The sequence below is a fragment of the Dendrobates tinctorius genome, unplaced genomic scaffold, assembly GCF_039654945.1.
Source record: "Dendrobates tinctorius isolate UK_male_01 unplaced genomic scaffold, ASM3965494v1 ptg000035l, whole genome shotgun sequence".
In the NCBI taxonomy this organism is placed as follows: domain Eukaryota; kingdom Metazoa; phylum Chordata; class Amphibia; order Anura; family Dendrobatidae; genus Dendrobates; species Dendrobates tinctorius.
The window spans coordinates 1,210,728-1,233,463 of NW_027361703.1; the positions used below are offsets into that span (position 1 = coordinate 1,210,728).

Below are 22,736 nucleotides of genomic sequence, written 5' to 3' on the forward strand. Positions count from 1 at the left end.
AGTTTCAGTAGCGTGTAAAGAGCGGAAACTGAATTGAAGAAAGTCAAGAAGAGAGTGATCTGAGAGATAGCGGATTAGACTCGCGTGAACCAAGCGTTCCAGGAGTTTAGAGTTGAAAGGAAGATTAGAGACGGGTCTATAGTTAGCAGCACAGTTTTGGTGGAAGAATGTTTTTTTAAGTAATGGGTGTATGAAGGCATGTTTAAATGAGGAGGGAAAGATACCACAAGAGAGAGGTTGAAAATTTTTGTTAGGTGAATGGTGACAGCAGGGGAAAGAGACTGGAGGAGATGTGTGGGAATAGGGTCACTAGTGCAAGTAGTAGGGCAGGAAGATGCAAGAAGCCTGATCACTTCTTCCATGACTGGTTCAAAGACAAAGAGTGAGCTCCAAGTAGATGCGGTGGGGGAGGGAGGACAGTGCATGGTATGAGAGGATTCAGAGAAAATTTCCTGTCAGATATGGTCAATTTTTTCTTTTAAATAATTGGCCGGATCATCAGGGCGGAGATTCGTGGTTGGGGCCTGCACTCTTGGATTGAGTAGGGAATGAAAAGTGTCAAAGAGACGTTTAGGATTGTTGGATAGTGGGTAGTGATGAGTGAGTATACTCGTTGCTCGGGTTTTCCCATGCATGCTTGGGTGTCCTCTGAGCATTTTGGCGTGCTCAGAGAATTAGTTTCTTTCGACGCAGCTGCATAATTTGTGGCTGCTGGACAATTTGAATACATGTGGAGATTCTCTAACAAACAGGCATTCCTCAAATGTATTCAGGCTGTCCAGCAACCACAAATCATGTAGCTGCGTCAACAGAAACTAAATCTCTGAACATGCCAAAATACTCAGAAGACATCCAAGCATGCTCAGGAAAACTCGAGCAATGAGTGTACTTGCTCATCACTAACAGTGAGGTTATGAGGGTGTTGAAATAGGTTAGTTTGAAGAGGTGAAGGGCAGAGTTGTATGTTTTAAGCATAAACTTGTAATGGATGAAATCTTCGGGCAGATTAGATTTTCTCCACAGACGTTCAGCGCACCTGGAGCACCGCTGTAGGAAGTGTGTTTGCAGCATGTGCCAGAGTTGTCGCCATTTGTTCCAAGTTGTTCTATGTATAGGAGGTGCAGCCTCGTCCAGGGCACTTTGCAGTGTTTCATTATGTTTCAGTGCAGAGTCAGGACATGGGAGGGAAGAGACTGGGGCCAATGATAACTGCAGATTCTTCATAAGTTTCTGGGTGTTAATGGTTATATTTCTGTAAATGTGGAAAGTGGGGGGGTGTTCTGAGTGAGATGACAGTTCTTGACAGAAAATGAAAGAAGGTTGTGGTCAGAGAGTGGGAGTTGTGGTCCAGGGAGTTTCTGTCTAAATACGTAGGAGAGTTAGTAGGCTGTGAAAGGCCATAGGAGGAGGTTAAAGATAAAAGGTGAGAGGGAGAGGGCAAAACCGATGGCGATATTAAAGTCTCCCATGATGAGGGTGGGGATGTCACAGGAGAGAAAATATGGAAGCCAGGTGGCAAAGTGATCCAGGAACTGACAAATACCCGGATGACGATACACAACCACCATTCACATGGGGAAGGGGATGTAGAGTCCGACAGCATATACCTCAAACGAAAGGAAGATAAGTGAGGATACTGGTACTTGGGGGGTGGGAGGGGGGAGAATCTGAAAAGGTACATGTGAATGATGGGAGCTGACTTTTCTGTTAGTTGTTTCCTGTCATGAATCACACTCTGTGGGTACCTCCAGGCTGTTTATTTCATGATGTGCAATCCTCCATTACAAGATTTCTCTTTCACAACAACCAACAAGTTTCAAACATGACTATAGTACACATATAAATGTACTGAGACCCCTAGAGGCCACATCAACATACAACATATTGCTACACTGACCAACTCCTCCTCCTAGTTTGTTGTCCAATTTTGGAGTATAAAAGAAATGTAGTCCACCATATGAGAGAGCAGCAGCGGTGGTATCTGACTGCTGGATCCAGGTTTCAGTAAGAGCCAGAAGGTTAAGAGACTCAGAAAGGAAGAAGTCATGGATGAAGGAGAGTTTATTACACACTGAGCGAGAATTACAAAGGGCATAGGTAGAAGAGACAGAAGGCATGAAGGAAATATTATTGAGATTTACGACTAGGAGAAGGAGGATAGAAAGAGTGAGCATATGGTTAAGTGATTTGTGAGAGCGTCCCTTGTGTTGGATGATGGGACTGAATGGATCTATGCAGTTTAGCATTGTGAAAAAAGTGCGAGTGCTGTACATAGGGGAAGAGACAGATGGCAGAGCATCTCTCCAGACATGGCCATGGTCAGATATGTGCTTCATAATTGTGTATGCTTAACACATCTAGAAACACGCTTAAACGGGTTGGCCACTTTCTCTTGTTACTGTTCTTCACAAACTGACAAGCATGTCTGTCCATAAAATGGCTTATGGAGAAGGAGTATGTGACCAGACCAGTCCATCAGTTTCATCCAATAGAAAAGCAGCTTTTCCATATGTGGTGTTTTTTTACATTTGGAGGAGGTTGACGGACAGGTCTGGTCACATCCTCCATCATCAGCAGCCATTTTATGGACAGAAATGCCGGTCAGTTTGAGTTTTACTGATTCTGAACCATGTTATTCTTTTTTCTACAGGGGAGATTATCTTGGTAGAAGAGCTTTTGAGGGGATTGTCCAGTCTTTTGCTAAACGTTTGCAGTCACTTTATGTCTGTGGATTTCTGAAACCTCACAGCGTTCGCACCACACGCCATTAGGGTTCTTTAGTGTTGGTGGCTAGAGTGGGCAGTAACGTGATGGTAAAGATTTGATTTGCAACATTCTGGACACATTCTGACTAGAGGTGTGTGTCACCAATATAAACAGATATAATTGCAACACAATGTCAAGTATAATCAGTACTTTCTACCTAGTGTTATGTTTAGTCTTACCAAGTCTTGTGTATCTATATATCACTGCAGGTTATTTACAGAGCAATACCACCACCTTATACAGCTGTGGACCCCTATAGCGAGAAGGCTCAAGATTTGCTGAAGATTACTAACCTACGTGTACAGCTGCTGAAGCAACAAAGCTGTCCATGTCAGAATAAGAGCTGGGATATTAAGCCACAGTCACTAGCACACTATGCTGTTTATGACTTCATTGTTAAAGGAAGCTGCTTTTGCAACGGACATGCAGATCACTGTGTTCCTATAGATGGATTTCAACAAGTCCAGACAACCAGCAAACTCCAGATGGTGAGTATAAATGATTGTGCAATAGAATACAAGTCAGGATATAACTGATAACAGAGTCTAGTAGTTACTACTTTGATTTGTGCAATTATTTGTAACTATATTTTATGTCGTATAACCTCAATTCTAAAAAATGTTGGGACACTGTAAAATGGAAATAAAACAAGAAAGCAATGATTTGGAAACCTCTTGTAATCGCCTAAATTTTTATTTTTATTTTTTTCTTCACAACAGAACATATAACACAGATGAGAAAGTTCAAGTTAGATATTTTTCCATTTCATTTTAAAAAATCAACTAATTTTCAAACTGATGGTAGCAACACATCTCAAAAAAGTTGTTAAAGCGCCATATCTGCCATTGTGTAGCATCTTCTTTTTAAAACAGGAAACATAAGGGAAGTGGTAAGACCAGTTGCTTGAGTCTTGTGAGAGGAATATTCTCCCATTCTTTTCTGATGTAGAACCATAGCTGCTCCACAGTCATGGGTCAATTTTAATTGAGTTTTGGTCTAGCCACAGATGTTCAGATGAGGGGACTGTGAGGGCCATTGTAAAGTTTTCATCTTGCGCCTTTTGAGGTAGTCTATTGTGGATTTTGACATATGTCAAGCAATCCTCTTTTCAACTTCAGCTTTTTTTTTACAGATGGTGTTATGTTTGCATCAAGAATGTGGTAAAATTTCATTGAATCCATTCTTCTCTCTACCCGTGAAATGGGTATAGGTGTATAATGTATAGATAGCCTAAAATACAAAGGAAATGTGTCATCTTTAACTTGAAGCCTTTTAGAAATCATTTCATCTTCAACATGCTTAACTATTCACAATTAGTTATTTTGACCAGCGGTGCCAAAACTTTTACATGTCACTGTAAATGATGAGATACTAGTAGTCTTTACGGTCAATTTTACCTTGAGGAACATTAATCTGACATTTTTCTACAATTCTTAGACTCATTTATTCACAGATTGGTAATCATCTGATCATCTTTTCTTCTGAGACTCTTCTTCTCTAATATGCTCTTTTTCTACAAAGTTTATGTATCTTTAATTGAATTGTTTTTCATTAGTATTACTTACTTAAATCACATCGCCAAAATTATGTTATTTTTGTTCACCGCAACATTTGCATTAACATGCAATAAGAGGCGATCAAAACATTGTATCTAACCAAAATGTTATCAGTCAAAATGTCAGCTCAGGGCACAAGAATAAGCCATCACACAGCCCCAGATCCAGAAAAATTAAAATGTTACAGGTCTTGGAAAATGGTGACAAAAGCAACATTGTTTTTTTTTTTCTTACAAATTTCTGAATTTCTTTTAACCACTTAAATTAAAAAAAGAACCTATACATTTTTGGTACTCGTACTGACGTAGAGAATCATATTGCCAGGTCCGTTTTACTGCTGAGAGCAGGCACTGAGAAGCCTCCTGCACTGCCTGTCAGATCGCTGATCTGACACAGTGCTCTGCAAAGTATCAGATCAGCGATCTGACACGGTATAGTGATGTCCCACCCTGGGCAAAATAAAAAAGAATTATACTGTGTAAAAAGATTTTTTTTAAAAATTCCTAAATAAAGAAAAAATATATATATTGTTCCAATAAATACATTTCTTTATGTAAATAAATAAACAAAAAACAAAAGTACACATATTTAGTATCGCCGTGTCCGTAACGATCCGCCCTATAAAACTATCCCACTAGTTAACCCCTTCAGTGAACACCGTTAAAAAATAAAAAGCAAACGAGGCAAAAAACAATGCTTTATCATCATAAAAAAGTGGAATAACACGCAATCAAAAAGACGGATATAAACATGGTACCGCTGAAAATGTCATCTTATCCCGCAAAAAACGAGCCGCCATTCAGCGTCATCAGCAAAAAAATAAAAAAGTTATAGCTCTCAGAATAAAGCGATGCAAAAATAATTATTTTTTATATAAAATAGTTTTTATTGTATAAAAGCGCCAAAACATAAAAAATGATATAAATGAGGTATCGCAGTAATCGTACTAACCCGAAGAATAAAACTATAAAATTGCTTTATCAATTGTACCACACGCGGAACAGTGTAAACGCCCTCCCCCAAAGGAAATTCATGAATTGCTGTTTTTATTTCATTCTGCCTCCCAAAAATCATAATAAAAAGCGATCAAAAAATGTCATGTGCCCGAAAATGGTACTGTCACGCCGCTCTCACCTGGGGGTGGGACTCCTTGCCCGACGTCTCCGCTTCCGGTGCCGCTCTGAGGGTCCAGTCGGGTGCGCACGCGCACCTCTCATACTTAGTCCCATGGCTGCACAATGTTCTTAGTGCGCACGCACGCTCTTCTCAACTCTGTCTCCAGTCTTGTCATCTCTATGTTCCTGGAGGACCTGACCCGGAAGTCCAAATGCTCATGCCCTATATCAGGCTACATCTTCCTATGGGAGGTGCCTGATTATTGTTGTGCTTCCTGGCTTGGTCTGTTTGATCCTTACTCGGCTGTGCGCTGTTCTCGGGTCCTCTGCCTTGTGCTCCTTTCTTAGTGCGCACGCGTGCTCTTTTCAGCTCTGTCTCCAGTCTTGTCATCTCTATGTTCCTGGAGGACCTGACCCGGAAGTCCAAATGCTCATGCCCTATATCAGGCTACCTCTTCCTATGGGAGGTGCCTGATTATTGTTGTGCTTCCTGGCTTGGTCTGTTTGATCCTTACTCGGCTGTGCGCTGTTCTCGGGTCCTCTGCCTTGTGCTCCGTACCTGTACTCTGCCTTGTGCTCCGCTACTGTACCCTGTCTTGCCGTGCTTCTTAGCACATGCTCTGTTCCTACACTCTGGTCTGTGCTCTGTTGTGCTTCTTGGCACACCTTCTGCATGCCTTACACTCAGCCGTGCTTCCCAGCACGCGCTATGTCTAACCCAGTGCTCCAGCGTGCTTCCTTGCATGCGCCCTGCTTTGCCCGCTCCCGGGCGTGCTTGTCTGTGCGCGCCATATTTGCTCCCGTGTACTCGGCTTGCACTATCCTGTATCTAGCGCACTCCCGTGTACACGCCTTGTCCTGAACTCTCCGTACTTCCGCACACTTGCCCTGTATTGCCTTGTACCCTGTGTACTCCTGTGTCCACGCTTTGCACTCTCCCAGTTGCATCCTACAGACACACTCTCTCGTGTCTCCTGTGAGCTCGCCACCTGGTTCCAGCAGTCGTGGTACCTTACCCCCTTGGGCTTGCCCCTGACACTCCCTGTATAGGGGGTGGTCCTCACTAGGTCAGCCCGCCCTGGGTGGGTTGGTGCCACGACCCAGAGGGTCCACTTCAGGAGTCGTCACAGGTACCAATAAGACGTCAACTCGTCCCGCAAAAAACAAGATCTCACATAACTGTGAGGCAAATTATGGAAAAATTATAGCTCTCAAAATGTGGTGATGCAAAAACTATTTTTTGCAACAAAAAGAGTCTTTTAGTGTGTGACAGCTGCCAAACATAAAAACCCGCTATAAATAGTAAATCAAACCCCCTTTATCACCCCATTAGTTAGAGAGAAATAAAAAAAATGAAAAAAAAATATATTTATTTCTATTTTCCCATTAGGGTTAAGGCTATGGTTAGGGTAGGGGCTAAAGTTAGGGTTAGGGTTGGTGCTAAAGTTAGGGTTAGGGTTGGGGCTAAAGTTAGAGTTGGCTGTGACAAAAATCTACTTATAGATCGAAACGCGTCGCTAAACTTTTAGTGCCCTGAGTGCACATCCACAATATTTGAGGATTTTTGCCGAATATTGTTTTTAAATGGTCTAATAATAAATTAATTTTAAGGAGCTGGAACGCCCACTTTTCCTCTTTTGGCTATTCCACGTCCACTCAATATAGAGTTCCGTGCACATGTGGTTGTGGGTGAGCTGGCTAGTGCTTTTTAGCCCATTTGCTTTTTGTTGTACTTGCACACCTTTAACCCCTTAAGGACCTGGGGTATTTCCGTTTTTGTGTTTCCATTTTTTGCTCCCCTTCTTCCCACGGCCATAACTTTTTTACTTTTCCGTCAATATGGCCATGTGAGGGCTTGATTTTGCAGGACGAGTTGTACTTTTGAATGGCACCATTAATTTTACCATATCATGTACTAGAAAACGGGGAAAAAAATCCAAATGCGGTGAAATTACAAAAAAAGTGCAATTCCACAATGGTTTTTTGGATTTTTTTTTTTTTACCATGTTCACTAAATGCTAAAACTGACCTGCCATTATGATTCTCCAGATCATTATGAGTTCACGGACACCAAACCTGGCTAAGTTATTTTTTACTTAAGTGGTAAAAAAAAAATTCCAAAGTTGACTCCTGCTGACCCCGGGTTGTCATGCCAACCCACGGTCATGTGTCACGGGCACCGATGGGAGGAGGCAATGACGCGCTTCCTGTGCGTGGTTAAATGCTGCTGTCAGAGATTGACAGCGGCATTGAACATGTTAACAGCCGCGGGTGAATCGCGATTCCACCCTTGGCTGTTCCGGGCAAATGTCAGCTGTTCAGATCAGCTGTCATGTGCCGGTAAAGGTGCGGGCTCATCGCCGGAGCCCACACCATACAGGGGGAGGCGTCCAATGATGGACTATGTCCGTCATTGGACGTTAAGGGGTTAAGGAAGTTTAATGGCACAAATTACTCCAGTATTCTGGTGCATTTTGCTTGATAAATGTTTTTTTGTGTGCCTTATTGAGGCAATCTTAAACTCAATTGGATTAGTAAAAGCATTACAGAGTTATCAGCATAAAAAGTAACACATCACATTTTAAAAAACTGATCTGTGAACACAAAGCCAAAACTTTCCATTAAATACGGTACTGTTTAGAGGATGCCAGCTTTTCTGGAAGTCTGTTTGTGAAATTTCTTTTCTGTAAGATCTACTCAAGTCAACTGTCAGTAATGTTGTACTATGGTGAAGTAGAAACGTCTAGGGATAATAGCTCCGCTACAAAGCGTTGGGCCTTGTGATGCTGCTGAGTGTGGATGAGCATGGCATGTAACAGTTACCTCTCCTCTGAATCATGTACTTATAGTTCCAAACTGCCTGTGTGTTGGGAGTTTCATGAAATGGATATATGGTCGAGCAGCTGCACACAATCATAAGACAACCGTGTACAATTCCAAGTGGCGGCTGGAGTGGTTTGACTGTGTGCACACGTTGCAGATTTGATGTGTTATTGATGCGTTTTTTTCTTGCAGATTTTCTAGATAAATTTGAAGGAATCCTGCTGCCAGCAAAGTGAATGAGAAACCTGAAGTGACATGCACATGTTGCCTATTTTTGACTTGTAGATGTGGTGCAGAAAATATTCTGCAGCATGTCAAACCTAAGCCCGTTTTTGCACTGCATTTTTCACCATTGACTTCACTCCAATCAGTAAAAAATGCACCAAAAACGTGGTAAAAACATGCATTTTTGCAGCTGTTTTTTCTGCCAAGAGATACATACCCTAAAGCATGCTATCTGTGGGTTCTAGAGCGGTTTAGATGTGTTTCCCATCTGGCAGAGCAGTTAAGATGTGTTTGCTCTCTGGCAAGTTGATCAACAAATCTAGCATAGATCTGTTTTTCAATATTTAAGCTATTTTCTTGATGGTTAATATTGATACTACCACATACAAAGACATCTTAGACAGTTGTATTCTTCCATTTTTGTAGCATCAGTTTGTAAAGGCTTTTTTCCCTCCCCCTAGCATTATTGTGCAATAAAGTTCTTAAAGACATAGTTTTACATATTTGGTGTGGAGGAACTCAAGTAGTCCTGATCTCTACCCCATCTATGGGATCTACTGGAAGATTGAGTGTGTGCAAAGCCCTCTGATCATTAAAGATTAGCGAACCCGAACTTAGAAGTTCGGGGTTCGTACCGGACAGTTTGCATCTGGAGAAAGTCTGGGAAAAGAGGGAGAGAGTTTTCTCAGATCAAAATCGGAAGTTTTCAATAGGGTTTGGGTTCTGGTTTAAGTTTGGGTAGAGTTTGGTACTCGAGCCGAACTTTGGAATAAATTTTGGGTCTAGTACTGGAACCCGAATTTACACGGGTCCGCTCTTCCCTATTAATCATCATTGCTTGACCTCTCTATTATATACTATATTGGATGCCTGGGACACATTTCAACAGATTACACTTGAAAATTTTGTGGAAAGTCTAAAAAATAGTGAGGCTGGTATAAGCTGCACAATGAAGCAGCACTCTATGTTTAGCCATGTGTTTGAAATTGGAGGTACAACAAGCTCATATACACTATACTGAGAAAAGTATTGGAACGCACCTTAAAAGTGACCTGTCACCAAATGGGGACAGTTTTTACTCTTGTTTGATTCCTGCTGTTCCCCTGAGATTTTTTTTCTAGGATTGTTGTGGTTTTTTTTTTTTTTTTTTTTTTTATAAATCAAAACCTGCCATAGAGTTTCAGACATATGAACTGGCATTTTCCCACACTCAAGAGTTCTCCGTGGGTCAGGCTATGAGGCAGTTCAGCATCAGTGATGTCAGCGCTAGTCACTGAAGCAAGCGCCGGAAACTTCTCATTCATCCATCAGTAGGTTACAGCCGGGGCGGTCACATTTAGCACCACTCCTAGTTGTAAACTGTATATGGCCCAGATATGGATTACGGCATGGGACTGAACGCCAAACAGGTATGGTAAATTGTTGATTTATTATTTTTTCTTTATTACAGAAGAACGAGGGTGTCGCATGGATTAGTAGAACAATAACACAGATTCTGCTGCCACCTTTTATAACACTACTATAACAGCAGCACTTGATTCGGCCGCCCCCCTCACACATAGCAATACTCGTACAATCAACAGGCAGCCCTGGCTGACCAGCCTCACCAAAGAACTGAAACGGGCTTCCAGGGTTGTTGAGTGGAGATGGAAGAAATCCCGCTCTGCCGAGCACTTAACCTCATACAAACAGTTAACCTTAAACAGTTAACACTTAACCTCATACAACCAGCTTCAAGTCCACGCTCCCTGCTGCAAAATAAACTTATTTCTCATATCCTGCCTGTCTCACAACCCTAAACAGCTTTTCGACACTTTCAATTCTCTACTCTGTCCCCCAGCACCACCTCCTTCTCCTCTCATTACCGCTGAAGACTTTGCCTCTTTCTTTAAGCAGAAGATTGATACGATCAGAGAAAGCTTTGACCCGCAGCCCCCAATGCCCCTCTTAGCTGCTCAGCCCTGTTCCTCCAAAACCAACTTCTCCACCATGACAGAAGATTAGCTCTCCACCCTCCTATCAAGATCACACCTCAGCACTTGCAAGCTTGACCTGCTCCCGTCCCACCTCATCCCTAACCTCGCCACAGTCTTCATCCCTACTCTCACACCTCTTCAACCTCTCACTTACAAATGGTGTGTTCCCCTCATCCTTCAAACATGCCTCGATCACACCCATCCTCAAAAAGACCTCCCTTGACCCATCGTCTGTGTCTAGCTATCGCCCGATATCTCTTCTCCCTTATGCCTCAAAACTACTGGAACAGCATGTCCATCTTGAACTGTCCTCCCACCTCTCCTCCTGCTCCCTCTTTGACCGCTTACAATTAGGCTTCCGACTGCAGCACTCAACTGAAACTGCCAATACTAAAGTCACCAATGATCTACTAACCGCCAAGAGCAAGCGACACTACTCTGTCCTCCTTCTCCTGGAACGGTCTTCTGCCTTCAGCACTGTGACCCATTCCCTCCTGCTACAGATTCTCTCATCTCTCTGGTTCTTATGCAGTCAGGGTGCACCTGTGTAATCTGTCCCTGACCAATCACCTTGAGCCCTTGACTATTTAGTTCCGCCACACCCACTAACCCTTGCCTGTGCAATGTCTATACTCAGTATCTTGCTGCTGAGGAAGCCAGGCCCTATTCTGTGTATCTCCTTTTCTGTAGGAATACTCTTAGCCTTGCTTTGTGTTCTTTATCTGCCCTCCAGGAGGCTGCATATCCTGGTCTCTGTGTCTTGGTCCTAGCTTTGTGTTTACTTGACCTTCTGCCTGCCAGGAGGCAGAATATCCTGGTCCTTGAGTCTTTGTCCCTGTACCTTGTCTGAACTCTGTCCTACCCCTGCCTCCTTGTCTTTGGCTTCCTTCCCTTCTGTGTCTTTCCTTGTGTCCTCCCTGTCTGAGCCTCTGCACCCTTGCAGCTCTGTCTGTGCCGCTGCAACCTTGTAGCTCTGCCTGCTCCTCTCCTGCTGCTGCAGAACCTCTTGCTGCAGCTTCTCTCCACAGACCTTGTGGTTCAGCTTTGCTCTGCTGTTGCAGAACCTCTTGCTGCAGCTTCTCTCCACAGACCTTGTGGTTCAGCTTTGCTCCACTCCTGCTGCCGCTGCAGAACCACTTGCTGCAGCTTCTCTCCACAGACCTTGTGGTTCAGCTTTGCTCTGCTGTTGCAGAACCTCTTGCTGCAGCTTCTCTCCACAGACCTTGTGGTTCAGCTTTGCTCCACTCCTGCTGCCGCTGCAGAACCACTTGCTGTAGCTTCTCTCCACAGACCTTGTGGTTCAGCTTTGCTCCACTCCTGCTGCCGCTGCAGAACCACTTGCTGCAGCTTCTCTCCACAGACCTTGTGGTTCAGCTTTGCTCCACTCCTGCTGCCGCTGCAGTACCTCTTGCTGTAGCTTCTCTCCGCAGAGCTTGTGGTTCATCTTACTCCGCACTCCTGCGGCTCCGCCTATTCCACTCCTTCCTGCCTGTATCCATACCTGCACCTCCAGTGTGAACAGGTCCAAACCTGTTCCTTCATATTCCACTCCTTCCTGCCTGTATCAGTACTGGTACCCGCTGTGTGAACAGGTCTTTACCTGTTCCCTCATATACCGTGCCTGCTTGCCCTGTGTCTCCAAGCTGTGCCTGCTTGCCCTGTGTCTCCAAGCCGTGCCTGCTTGCCATATGTCTTCCAAGCCATGCCTGCTTGACCTGTGTCTCCAAGCCGTGCCTGCTTGCCCTGTGTCTCCAAGCCGTGCCTGCCAGTGTACCAAGCCGTGCCTGCTTGCCCTGTGTCTCAGCCTGCCTGTTAGTCACACCTGTCCAAGTGACTTGTCCCCGAGTGGGATCAGCAGCCACAGCCAGACACCCCCCTGGAGTGGCACCTGACAGCTATCTGCTGCACAAGCCTGACCTCACCATCAGAGGCTCCAGTGAAGACCGAGGTAGCTGTCATAGTCACGCCCCTTCCAGGGTTGTCTGGTTTGTGGCACAGTGGGGCCACAACCCCTTGGCTTGCGCCAATTAGCCAAGGCGCGAGCGTGACAGATGTCTTATTGACACCTCTCCATTACTAAGTCGGGCTTGATGTCACCTTACAATAGAAAGGTGACATCAACCCCCAACTATTACCCCATATGCCACCCACTATAGGGCAGTGGAAAGAGAGAGGCTAAGTGCCAAAATTGGCGCATCTTAGAGATGCCCCATTTCTGGGAAGGCTGAGGGCAGATGTTTGTAGCCAGGGGGGCCAATAACCATGGTCCCTTCCTAGGCTGTGACTATCTGCCCCCAGTCGCTGGCTTTCCCTCTCTGGCTTGGAAAATTGCACGGGAGCCCACGCCATTTTTTCCCCGAAAAGATTCTTTTATTAAATACACAAATGTCCCATTAATTGCACACATACTATACTAATTATATTGGTCACTGACATCTATATATCAAACATGGGGAGCACAATTTTTTAGGAGTTAGGTCAGACAACTGTTCTTAATTAATTTTTGGATGCTGAATCCAGAAATGATCTCAGTTTTTCTCTATCACGTCAAGTTTTTGAACTATAGGATTTTTGTCTTCTCAAAAATATGTAAACTACTGTAACTAAAAAGTTTTTTTTTTTTTTAAATAGTACAAATATGAACAAAAAATGAAATATATAAGAAATAGGCATGACAAATATGTTTTTTACAACTATCATGTTTTTTACAAAGGATATATATATATATATGCGCAAGTATTTAAGGTAAAAATGTACATTTATAGCTTTTTCTGGAGTGTTTAACTTGAGGACAATCACGTTTGATGCTCCAGCAATAGTCAGCCATCATATGTACATCCCATCTACCCTGGTAACGGTCTTCCATAACCTTCAAATCTTGGTGAAATCGTTCACCTTGCTCATCGCTAACAGCACCAAGATTTTCCGGAAAGTTGGCAAGATGGCAATGCAGAAAATGTAGTTTAATACTCATGTTGCAACCAAGCGCTTTGTAGGTCTCCAATAGTTTCTGAACAATTTCTTTGTAATTACTTGCACGTGTATTTCCAAGAAAGTTCTTGACGACGTCTTTGAATGATAACCAAGCATTCTTCTCAAGATCTGACATAGTCCCGGTGAAATGTTCATCTTTGATGAGCTGTCGAATTTGTGGACCATCAAACACACCAGCCTTGATTTTTTCAATGGACAGTCCAGGAAGTGCCAACATGATGTACTTAAAACAGTCGCCGTCAGTTGGCAATGCTTTTACAAATTGCTTCATGAGACCTAGTTTTATGTGCAGAGGTGGGAATAGTATATTCTTCCTGTCAACAAGTGGCTGATGTGGAATGTTAGTGTAACGGTCAACGTGTGACTGGACACAGTGCCTCCAGCAGGGCGAATTTAGGACACACGTGACCCTGGATACAGCGCCTCCAGCATGGCGAATTTAAATAATACCGGGACGTGCAGCCGGATACACCGCCTCCAGCTGGCGAATTTAAAGTACACATAAAACTGGATACCCCGTCTCCAGCTGGCGAATTTAAACAATAAGGGGAAACACAGGAACAATTACAGTGGTGGGCCCTGTAATAGGGAATAGGGACATGGAGACCTCTTGAGCTCCCCTGAGGCAGCGTCCCTGCACTCCTTACAATCCCTATACAGGCTCCGAACCTGTCGCCGCACGCGAACCTTATGCCCTGACTCGCCCTGAACCTAGTCCCTCGCTAGGGCATTGGCCGGTGCGGAAACTAATCCCACCACTGCACTAGATCACACATAAGGAAAGTCACAAACAGGGGAAATAGAAAACTTAGCTCTCTCTGTGCAAATGCTCCAGCACAGAGTCCAGCAACCGACTGCAGCCTTCCTCCTGAATAGCTGCCACCAAGTTCAGTCAGCGCTGCAAAGAACTCCCTTCTGTGACTCCTTCCACACCAGGACTCAGATTGAGCTGAGCAATCTCTCCAGCTCCTTCCACCACCAAGGTTGGTTGCAAATGAACAACTATCACCAACAATGATTGCATACCCTGAGACTCATTTATAGAGCCTAACACCTGATTTATAATTACCAATTAAACCTAACACTAAGGTGCGATACCACTCCCCACCACCGGGCAACTTAGAATGAAAGACACCACGTGTGATAATTCTAATGGCCACCGGGGGCAATCACGTCACACTTTGCACTTGACAAAGTAAAAAAAATTCACTTTGTCAAGTTTAAAACTGTCAGATCATGACAGTTAGGATCTCCAGGTTTAAGACGAGATCTTGGAGGCCAATTCGACTCAACCCAATGCTTTTCTCGAGCTCTGCTATCCCACATACAGAGAAAGCAGGGATACTTTGTGTACCCACGTTGCTGACCAAGAAGGAAGCAAACCATTTTAAGGTCAACACAGATGATCCAATTGTGTGTGTCATATTTCAATAACTCAATAACTCTCTCTACATCTCCATGTTCTTCACGAAGAGAGACAGAATGCCCAATAGGGACTGCACCAAATAAATTGCCATTGTGTAGAAGGACACACTTAAGACTCCGCTTTTAGCTATCAATAAACAGTCGCCATTCATTTGGATTGTACATTGAAAGCCCTAATTCTTGTACTAAACCAGGAATATTATGGCAAAACACAAAACCGCTGTCACACCGAAAGTATTGCAAAAATGTACTTTCTCTAGTACGAAAGTAGAATCATAGAATCATAGAATCGTAGAGTTGGAAGGGACCTCCTGGGCCATCTGGTCCAACCCCCTGCTCAAAGCAGGATTCGCTAAATCATCCCAGTCAGATGTCTGTCCAGCCTCTGCTTGAAGACTTCCATTGAAGGAGAACTCACCACTTCTCGTGGCAGCCTGTCCCACTCATTGATCACTCTAACTGTCAAAAAGTTTTTTCTAATATCTAATCTGTGTCTCCTCCCATTCAGTTTCATCCCATTGCTTCTAGTCTTTCCTTGTGCAAATGAGAATAAAGTTGATCCTTCTACAATGTGACAGCCCTTTAGATATTTGTAGACAGCTATTAAGTCTCCTCTCAGTCTTCTCTTTTGCAAACTAAACATTCCCAAATCCTGCAACCTTTCCTCATAAGACAGGGTTTGCAGACCGGTCACCATTCTGGTCGCTCTTTTCTGAACTTGCTCCAGTTTGTTGATGTCTTTTTTAAAATGTGGTGCCCAAAACTGGACACAATATTCCAGATGAGGTCTGACCAAAGAGGAGTAGAGGGAAATAATGACTTCACGTGATCTAGACTGTATGCTTCTGTTAATACATCCTAGAATTGCATTTGCCTTTTTTGCTGCTGCATCACACTGTTGACTCATATTCAGTCTGTGATCTATTAGTATACCCAAGTCTTTTTCACATGTGCTGTCACTTAGCCCTATTCCTCCCATTCTATATATGCTTTTTCCATTTTTATTGCCCAGATGTAGTACTTTGCATTTCTCCCTGTTAAAAACCATTCTGTTAGTTGCTGCCCACTTCTCCAGTTTATTTAAATCTTTTTGAATCCTCTCTCTCTCTTCTCTAGTATTAGCTATCCCTCCTAGCTTTGTGTCATCAGCAAATTTAATCAGTTTACCCTCAATTCCTTCATCTAAATCATTGATAAAGATGTTGAACAATACAGGGCCCAGGACAGAGCCCTGTGGTACCCCACTTGAGACATTCTTCCAACTGGATGTGCAGCCATTTACGACCACTCTTTGGGTCCGATCACTAAGCCAGTTATGAATCCACCTAACAGTTGCCTTGTCCATTCCATACTTAATCATTTTTTCAATAAGGATTGTATGAGAGACTTTGTCAAATGCTTTGCTGAAGTCAAGATATACTATATCTACAGCATTTCCTTGATCCACCCAATCAGTGATACCGTCATAGAAGGAAATTAAGTTAGTCTGACATGACTTATTAGTTACAAACCCATGCTGACTCTGTTTAATCACTTCATTCTTATCCAGGTATTGACATACATGTTGTTTAATAATTTGTTCAAAGATCTTTCCTGGTATAGAAGTCAGACTCACCGGCCTATAGTTACCTGGGTCCACCTTCTTCCCCTTTTTGAAGATAGGAACAACATTTGCTCTTCTCCAGTCTTCTGGCACTTCTCCTGTTCTCCAAGAATTTTCAAAGATTATAGAGAGGGGTTCAAAAATTTCTTCTGCTATCTCCTTCAGTACTCTGGGGTGTAATTCATCTGGACCTGGAGACTTGAATTCATTTAGGCTAGCTAAGTGTTTCCTCACTATCTTTCTGTTTATAGATATCCTGGATTCTTCTATTCCCTTAATAGGACAGTGAATAACAGTTGATGTTACATTTCCTTTCTGAGAGAAAACAGATGCAAAATAGGAATTTAAAAGTTCAGCCTTCTCAACATCCTGTCTTACCATTTCATCATTTTCATCCTGTAAAAATCCTATAGCATCTTTGACTTTTCTTTTACTTTTGACATATCCCCAAAATCCTTTATTATTGCTTTTGACATCTCTTGCAAGCCTCAATTCATTTTCAGCTTTAGCTAATCTGATTTGTGCCCTGCAGGTTCTGCAGACAGCATTATATTCTTCTTTAGATATGCCTCCCTCTTTCCATTTTATAAACATTTTTTTCTTCCTTTTTAGCATGTGCTTAAGTTCTGTGTTCATCCATCCTGGTTTCCTTAACTGCTTCCTATTCTTCCCTCTTTTCGGAATTGTTAACAACTGTGCTTTGAGAATTTCATTTTTCAAGATTTCCCATCCTTCCTGGACATTTTTGTCTTTAAGGATATCCAGCCATTGGATTCCTCCAATTCTCTTTCTGAATCCCTTAAAATCTGCCTTTCTGAAATCTAACCTTGACGTCTGAGTCTTCACAGGTCTTCCGCCTCTAGTTATCCAAAATTCTAAAATAGCATGGTCGCTACCTCCTAGGGTCCCAGCCACTTTTACCTCCTCAACCATTTCCTCCCTGTTTATAAGGATTAGATCCAAGGTAGCAGTTCCCCTTGTTTTCTCCCTTACCTTTTGGAAGATAAAGTTGTCAGCAAGAGAGGATAAGAATTTCCTTGACCTGTTAGTTTTGCCTGAGAGAGATTCCCAACAAATGTCTGGATAGTTGAAATCTCCCATGACAACTATGTCATATTTTTTGGAGAACTTGGCCATTTGATGCATAAAGAGTTCATCCATAGCTTCAGCTTGCACAGGCGGCCTGTAGTAAATGCCTACAATGGTGTCCTTTCCATTGTTCTGTCCTTGTATTCTTACCCAAACAGTTTCCACAGAACTCCCAGTCTCTGAAGCTTCAATCTCTGTGCAGATATACGCGTTTCTAACATACAATGCGACACCCCCTCCTCGTTTATCAAGTCTGTTTCTTGCAAATAAGTTGTATCCTTCTAGTCTTGTATTCCAATCATGTGTATTGTCCCACCAAGTTTCAGTGATTCCAATGACATCATATTTCTTTTCCTGTGTTAGTAGTTCCAATTCTCCTTGTTTGTTGCCCATGCTTTGTGCATTAGTATAGAAACATTTTAGTTTGTGATTGGTTTCTCTTTCTCCAATATTTTTATTAATTAGATTCTTTCGTCTTTGTTCTTCCTTTCCACTTCTAAGTATGATACCTTCGCTCCTTGTTCAAGTAACTATTTCTCATTCAGCCTTGATGCTAGTAATTCTGAAGCTTTTTTTGATAAGCCCAATTCACGTGCTAAATCATTTAACTCGTGCTGATCAAATCCCTTACGAACTGAATCCTTGTGACTTTCAAATTCTGCATCATTGCTGTCACTGCGTTCGTCAACATCACTCAGAACTTCTAGAGTTGGTAGCTGTTCGAAAACTGGCACTGGAATTTCAGCTGAATGAGGCATTGGTCTGATAGCTGACGGTAGATTTGGATATTCTATTTTACTTTTATTTTTCCTGTTAAATCCTGATGTTTTCACTAAACAGAAGTAACAGTCTGTGGAATGACTTTTTTGCTCTCTCCACACCATGGGGATACCAAATGCCAACTTTTCACGTGTTCCTTTGGTCCACATCCGTAAACTCTCGACACACTGCTTGCACACTATGTGAGGGGCCCATGGCTTATCTTGATCACCAAGTTTTACTTTAAAATATGCAAAATATGCTTGTTTGACAAATGCACTGATGTTTGCCCTTTGAACTGGAATGGTGAGAACACCACAAATATAGCAGAAGGAGTCAGGGTTGTTTAGGCATTTACTGTGACGTTTTTCGGGGCTGGACGTCCGAGAGTGGACCCTCTGGGTCGCGGATCTGGAGCCCCGGGGATCGAGCGCTCCAGGTGAAGACCGACCCCTATACAGGGATCGTTTGGGGCAAGACCACCGAGGACAGAACCGCGACAGCCGGTACCAGGAGGGGCGGCTCAAGGATAAGAGGCGCCCGTAGGCAGGAGTACAGGACTGAGAGGTAGAGGAACAAACAGGACTACCGGATGGGGAGACAGACAGGGAGCAGGTACTGGAGGGGAGAGGACCGGGAGGAAGCACACAAGGGGGTACCAGAAGGGAGCACAGAGCGGGCATGCAGGGAATGAACACTGGAACAAGGATGAAGAGCGGGGACTAGAAGCCAAGGAGAAGACAGCCAGGAACAGGGGGCACTATAGGAACCTGAAGGGGGCCAAAGCGCAACGTGGCGAGCGCACAGAAACACTCAGGCGTCCTCTCAATAGAGAGCGCGCCAGAAGTACCCTAGGGACCGGAAGCGGGCGGTGCATGCCGCCCCCGGCGCCACCCCCCGTAGGGGGAAGAGGGAACGCTGGTGTGCGCGCGCGCCCTAAGGAAGGAGCGCGGCGCAGTCACAGGAGGGGAGGCAGAGCGCGGGACCGTGCCGCGACGAGGACGCCGGCAGGAGGAGGAGGAGGCGGCGGCCGCCGCCGGAGGAGGGGCGGGAGCGGGCGCAGCCGCGACCGCTGACCTGACAGTACCCCCCTCTTTACATCCCCCCTTTCTGAGATTGGCCAGAAACTTTTTTAGGATTAGAGGAGCGTTGATGTTCTTTTGAGGCTCCCAAGACCTTTCCTCAGGACCAAATCCCTTCCACTCAATGAGAAAGAAAGTCTTCCCCCTGACTCTCTTCATGGCTAAAATATCTTTTACTTCAAAGACGTCATCCGATCCAATAGGTAAAGGAGGGGCAACGAAGACCGGTTGGAACTGATTCAGAACTACAGGTTTCAAGAGCGAGATGTGAAAGGCGTTAGGGACCCGGAGAGAAGCCGGCAACCTCAGTTTGTAAGACACTTCATTGATGCGTTTTAGTACCTCGAAGGGACCGATGTAACGAGGGCACAGCTTATAGGAAGGAACTTTCAGGCGGATGTGCTTGGTTGAAAGCCAGACCTTATCACCAGGGTGGTACCGGGGAAGGTCCCTCCGTCTCTTGTCTGCATGTCTTTTGATTCGGGCACTGGTCTTCACCAGAGCCTCTCTGGTCTCCTTCCAAATATTCAAAAATTCTGTGGCGAGGGCATCAGCTGCAGGAACTCCTGAAGAGGCGACAAAGGGTAGAGGAACACCAGGATTGCGACCAGAAACCACAAAGAACGGAGTTTTCGTGGTAGACTCACTGGGGTGGTTATTATGGGCGAATTCAGCCCAGGGTAAAAGAGAGACCCAATTATCCTGATGGGCGTTGGAGAAGTGGCGTAGGTAAGTCGTTAGGTCCTGGTTAATCCGTTCTACCTGCCCATTGGTCTGCGGGTGATAGGCGGAGGAGAAGTCGAGGGACGTACCCATGAGCTGACATAGAGCCCTCCAGAAGCGAGAAGTAAATTGGACCCCTCGATCAGACACAATCCGTAGGGGAAGACCATGCAACCTGAAGATCTGATGGATGAAGATCTCGGCCAACTTCGGAGCGGAGGGCAGCCCGGCCAGGGGGATAAAATGAGCCATCTTAGAGAAGCGGTCCGCCACGACTAAGATGGTGGTGCAACCAGCTGAGCAGGGCAAGTCGGTTATAAAGTCCATGGCAATTTGCTGCCAAGGAGCCTCCGGCACCGGCAACGGATGGAGAAGACCGGAGGGCAAAGTTCTTGGAACCTTGTTCTGCGCACAGGTTGAGCAAGAGGCAACAAAATCTGCCACGTCGTGGCGAAGGGTGGCCCACCAGTAATAACGTGAGAGAAGCGATAGAGTCTTCTTGAACCCCACGTGCCCCGCAACCTTGGAGGAGTGCCCCCAGCGCAACACCTCTAGACGTTTATTCTGAGGCACGAAGGTCTTGCCTGGTGGAGGAGTAGAAAAGTTCACCGGGGCCACGGTGATCAGTTTGGCAGGCTCGATAATATACGAGGGGCTCTCGTCCTCTTCAGGCGACTGTAGAGATCTGGAAAGTGCATCGGCTTTGGTGTTCTTATTACCAGGCCGGAAGTGAAGCTGGAAGTCGAATCGAGAAAAATACAAAGCCCATCTGGCTTGTCTGGAATTGAGCCTTTGGGCGGACTGCAGATAGGCCAAATTTTTGTGGTCCGTGAAGATGGTAAAGGGGTGCACAGCCCCCTCGAGCAGGTACCGCCACTCTTCCAGAGCCATCTTGATGGCCAGCAACTCCCGATCACCGATGGAGTAGTTGCACTCTGCTGGCGAAAAGGACTTGGAAAAGAACCCGCAGGGGACCAGACGTCCAGGGGGGACTCGCTGGGAGAGGACCGCCCCAGCTCCGGTGGAGGAGGCGTCTACTTCAAGAACAAAAGGCCTACTGGCCACCGGCCGATGTAGGACCGGTGCTGCTGCAAAGGAGCGTTTCAGCGCCAAAAAGGCATCTTCCGCCTCGGAGGGCCAGTGGTCAGGCTTAGTTCCTTTGCGGGTCAAGGCCGAGATAGGTTTGGTCAACGAGGAAAAATGCGGCACGAACTGTCGGTAATAATTTGCGAATCCGAGGAAACGCTGGATGGCTTTGATTCCGACGGGACGGGGCCACTTGAGTACCGCCGAGAGTTTCTCGGGATCCATCTTCAGACCGGAAACTGTGATGACATGCCCCAAGAAGGGTAAGGAGGTCTGCTCGAAGAGACACTTCTCAATCTTGGCGTAGAGGTGATTCTCCCGGAGACGGTGCAGGACCATGCGTACGCTTCTCCGATGGGAGGGAAGGTCAGGCGAGAAGATGAGGATATCGTCTAAATACACTATTACGCAAGTGTACAGAAGGTCCCGAAACACCTCATTAACGAACTCCTGGAAGACAGCTGGAGCATTGCAGAGACCAAACGGCATGACTAAATACTCATAATGACCATCACGGGTATTGAAGGCCGTCTTCCATTCGTCGCCTGCGCGAATCCGGATCAAATTGTAGGCTCCCGCAGGTCCAGCTTCGTGAAGATTCGAGCCCCTCTCAGCCGGTCAAAGAGTTCTGGGATGAGTGGAAGTGGGTATCGATTCTTAACTGTGATATTGTTCAGGCCCCGGTAGTCGATACATGGTCTAAGAGATCCGTCTTTCTTCCGAACAAAGAAGAAGCCTGCACCAGCTAGGGACGAGGACTTTCGGATGAACCCCTTCGCCAAGTTCTCCCGGATGTATTCAGTCATGGCCGAGGTCTCTGCTGGAGATAGGGGATACGTCCTCCCCCTGGGCGGAGTGGCTCCAGGAAGCAAGTTGATAGGGCAGTCATAGGCCCGGTGCGGAGGCAGAGACTCCGCATCTTTTTTACTGAAAACGTCAGCGTACGCGTAGTACGGTACGGGAAGGCCCGTGAGATTGGTCGGCGTAGGCAGGAGACGAGGATGGAGCACGGATTGCAAACAACGAGTGTGGCAGGATTGACCCCAGCGGAGGATCTCCCCTGAGCGCCAGTTGACAACTGGCTCGTGCAGCCGAAGCCAGGGTAATCCGAGGAGGACAGCGTGAGACAATTTAGGCAGCACATAGAAGGCTATCTTTTCAAAATGAAGCGCTCCAATTTGTAAGTCCACTTCGGTCGTGATCCTGGTAACGAGTCCGGGAAGGGGTGCTCCATCGACGGAGGTGATAGCCCGTGGGTCTTTTAAGATAACCACCGGAATCTGAAGTTGGTCCACCTCTTGCTGCCGGATGAAATTGCCAGCCGCACCCGAGTCCACATACGCCTCCACAGATCTGCGCTCCCGTCCTGAAATAATTAAGGCTGAAAGGGTAAGCGGCAGAGAGGAATTATGATCACCTAGGGAGACCTCTCTTACCTGACCTAGGTGGAGGCGTTTCCCGGCCTCTCAGGACAAGTGCGGATGAAATGATTAGCCCCACCACAGTACAGGCAG

The 22,736-nt window shown here is 45.2% G+C and overlaps 1 protein-coding gene across 1 annotated transcript in view; it reads left to right on the forward strand.

The window, feature by feature from the left end:
* The window catches only part of NTN4 (netrin 4), a 324,642-nt gene that overhangs the window by 137,871 nt on the left and 164,035 nt on the right, over positions 1 to 22,736 (forward strand). Inside the window, exon 3 of the mRNA XM_073573200.1 lies at positions 2,976 to 3,254. Coding sequence (XP_073429301.1) covers positions 2,976 to 3,254 — 279 coding nt within the window. The remainder of the gene's footprint in view (positions 1 to 2,975; positions 3,255 to 22,736) is intronic.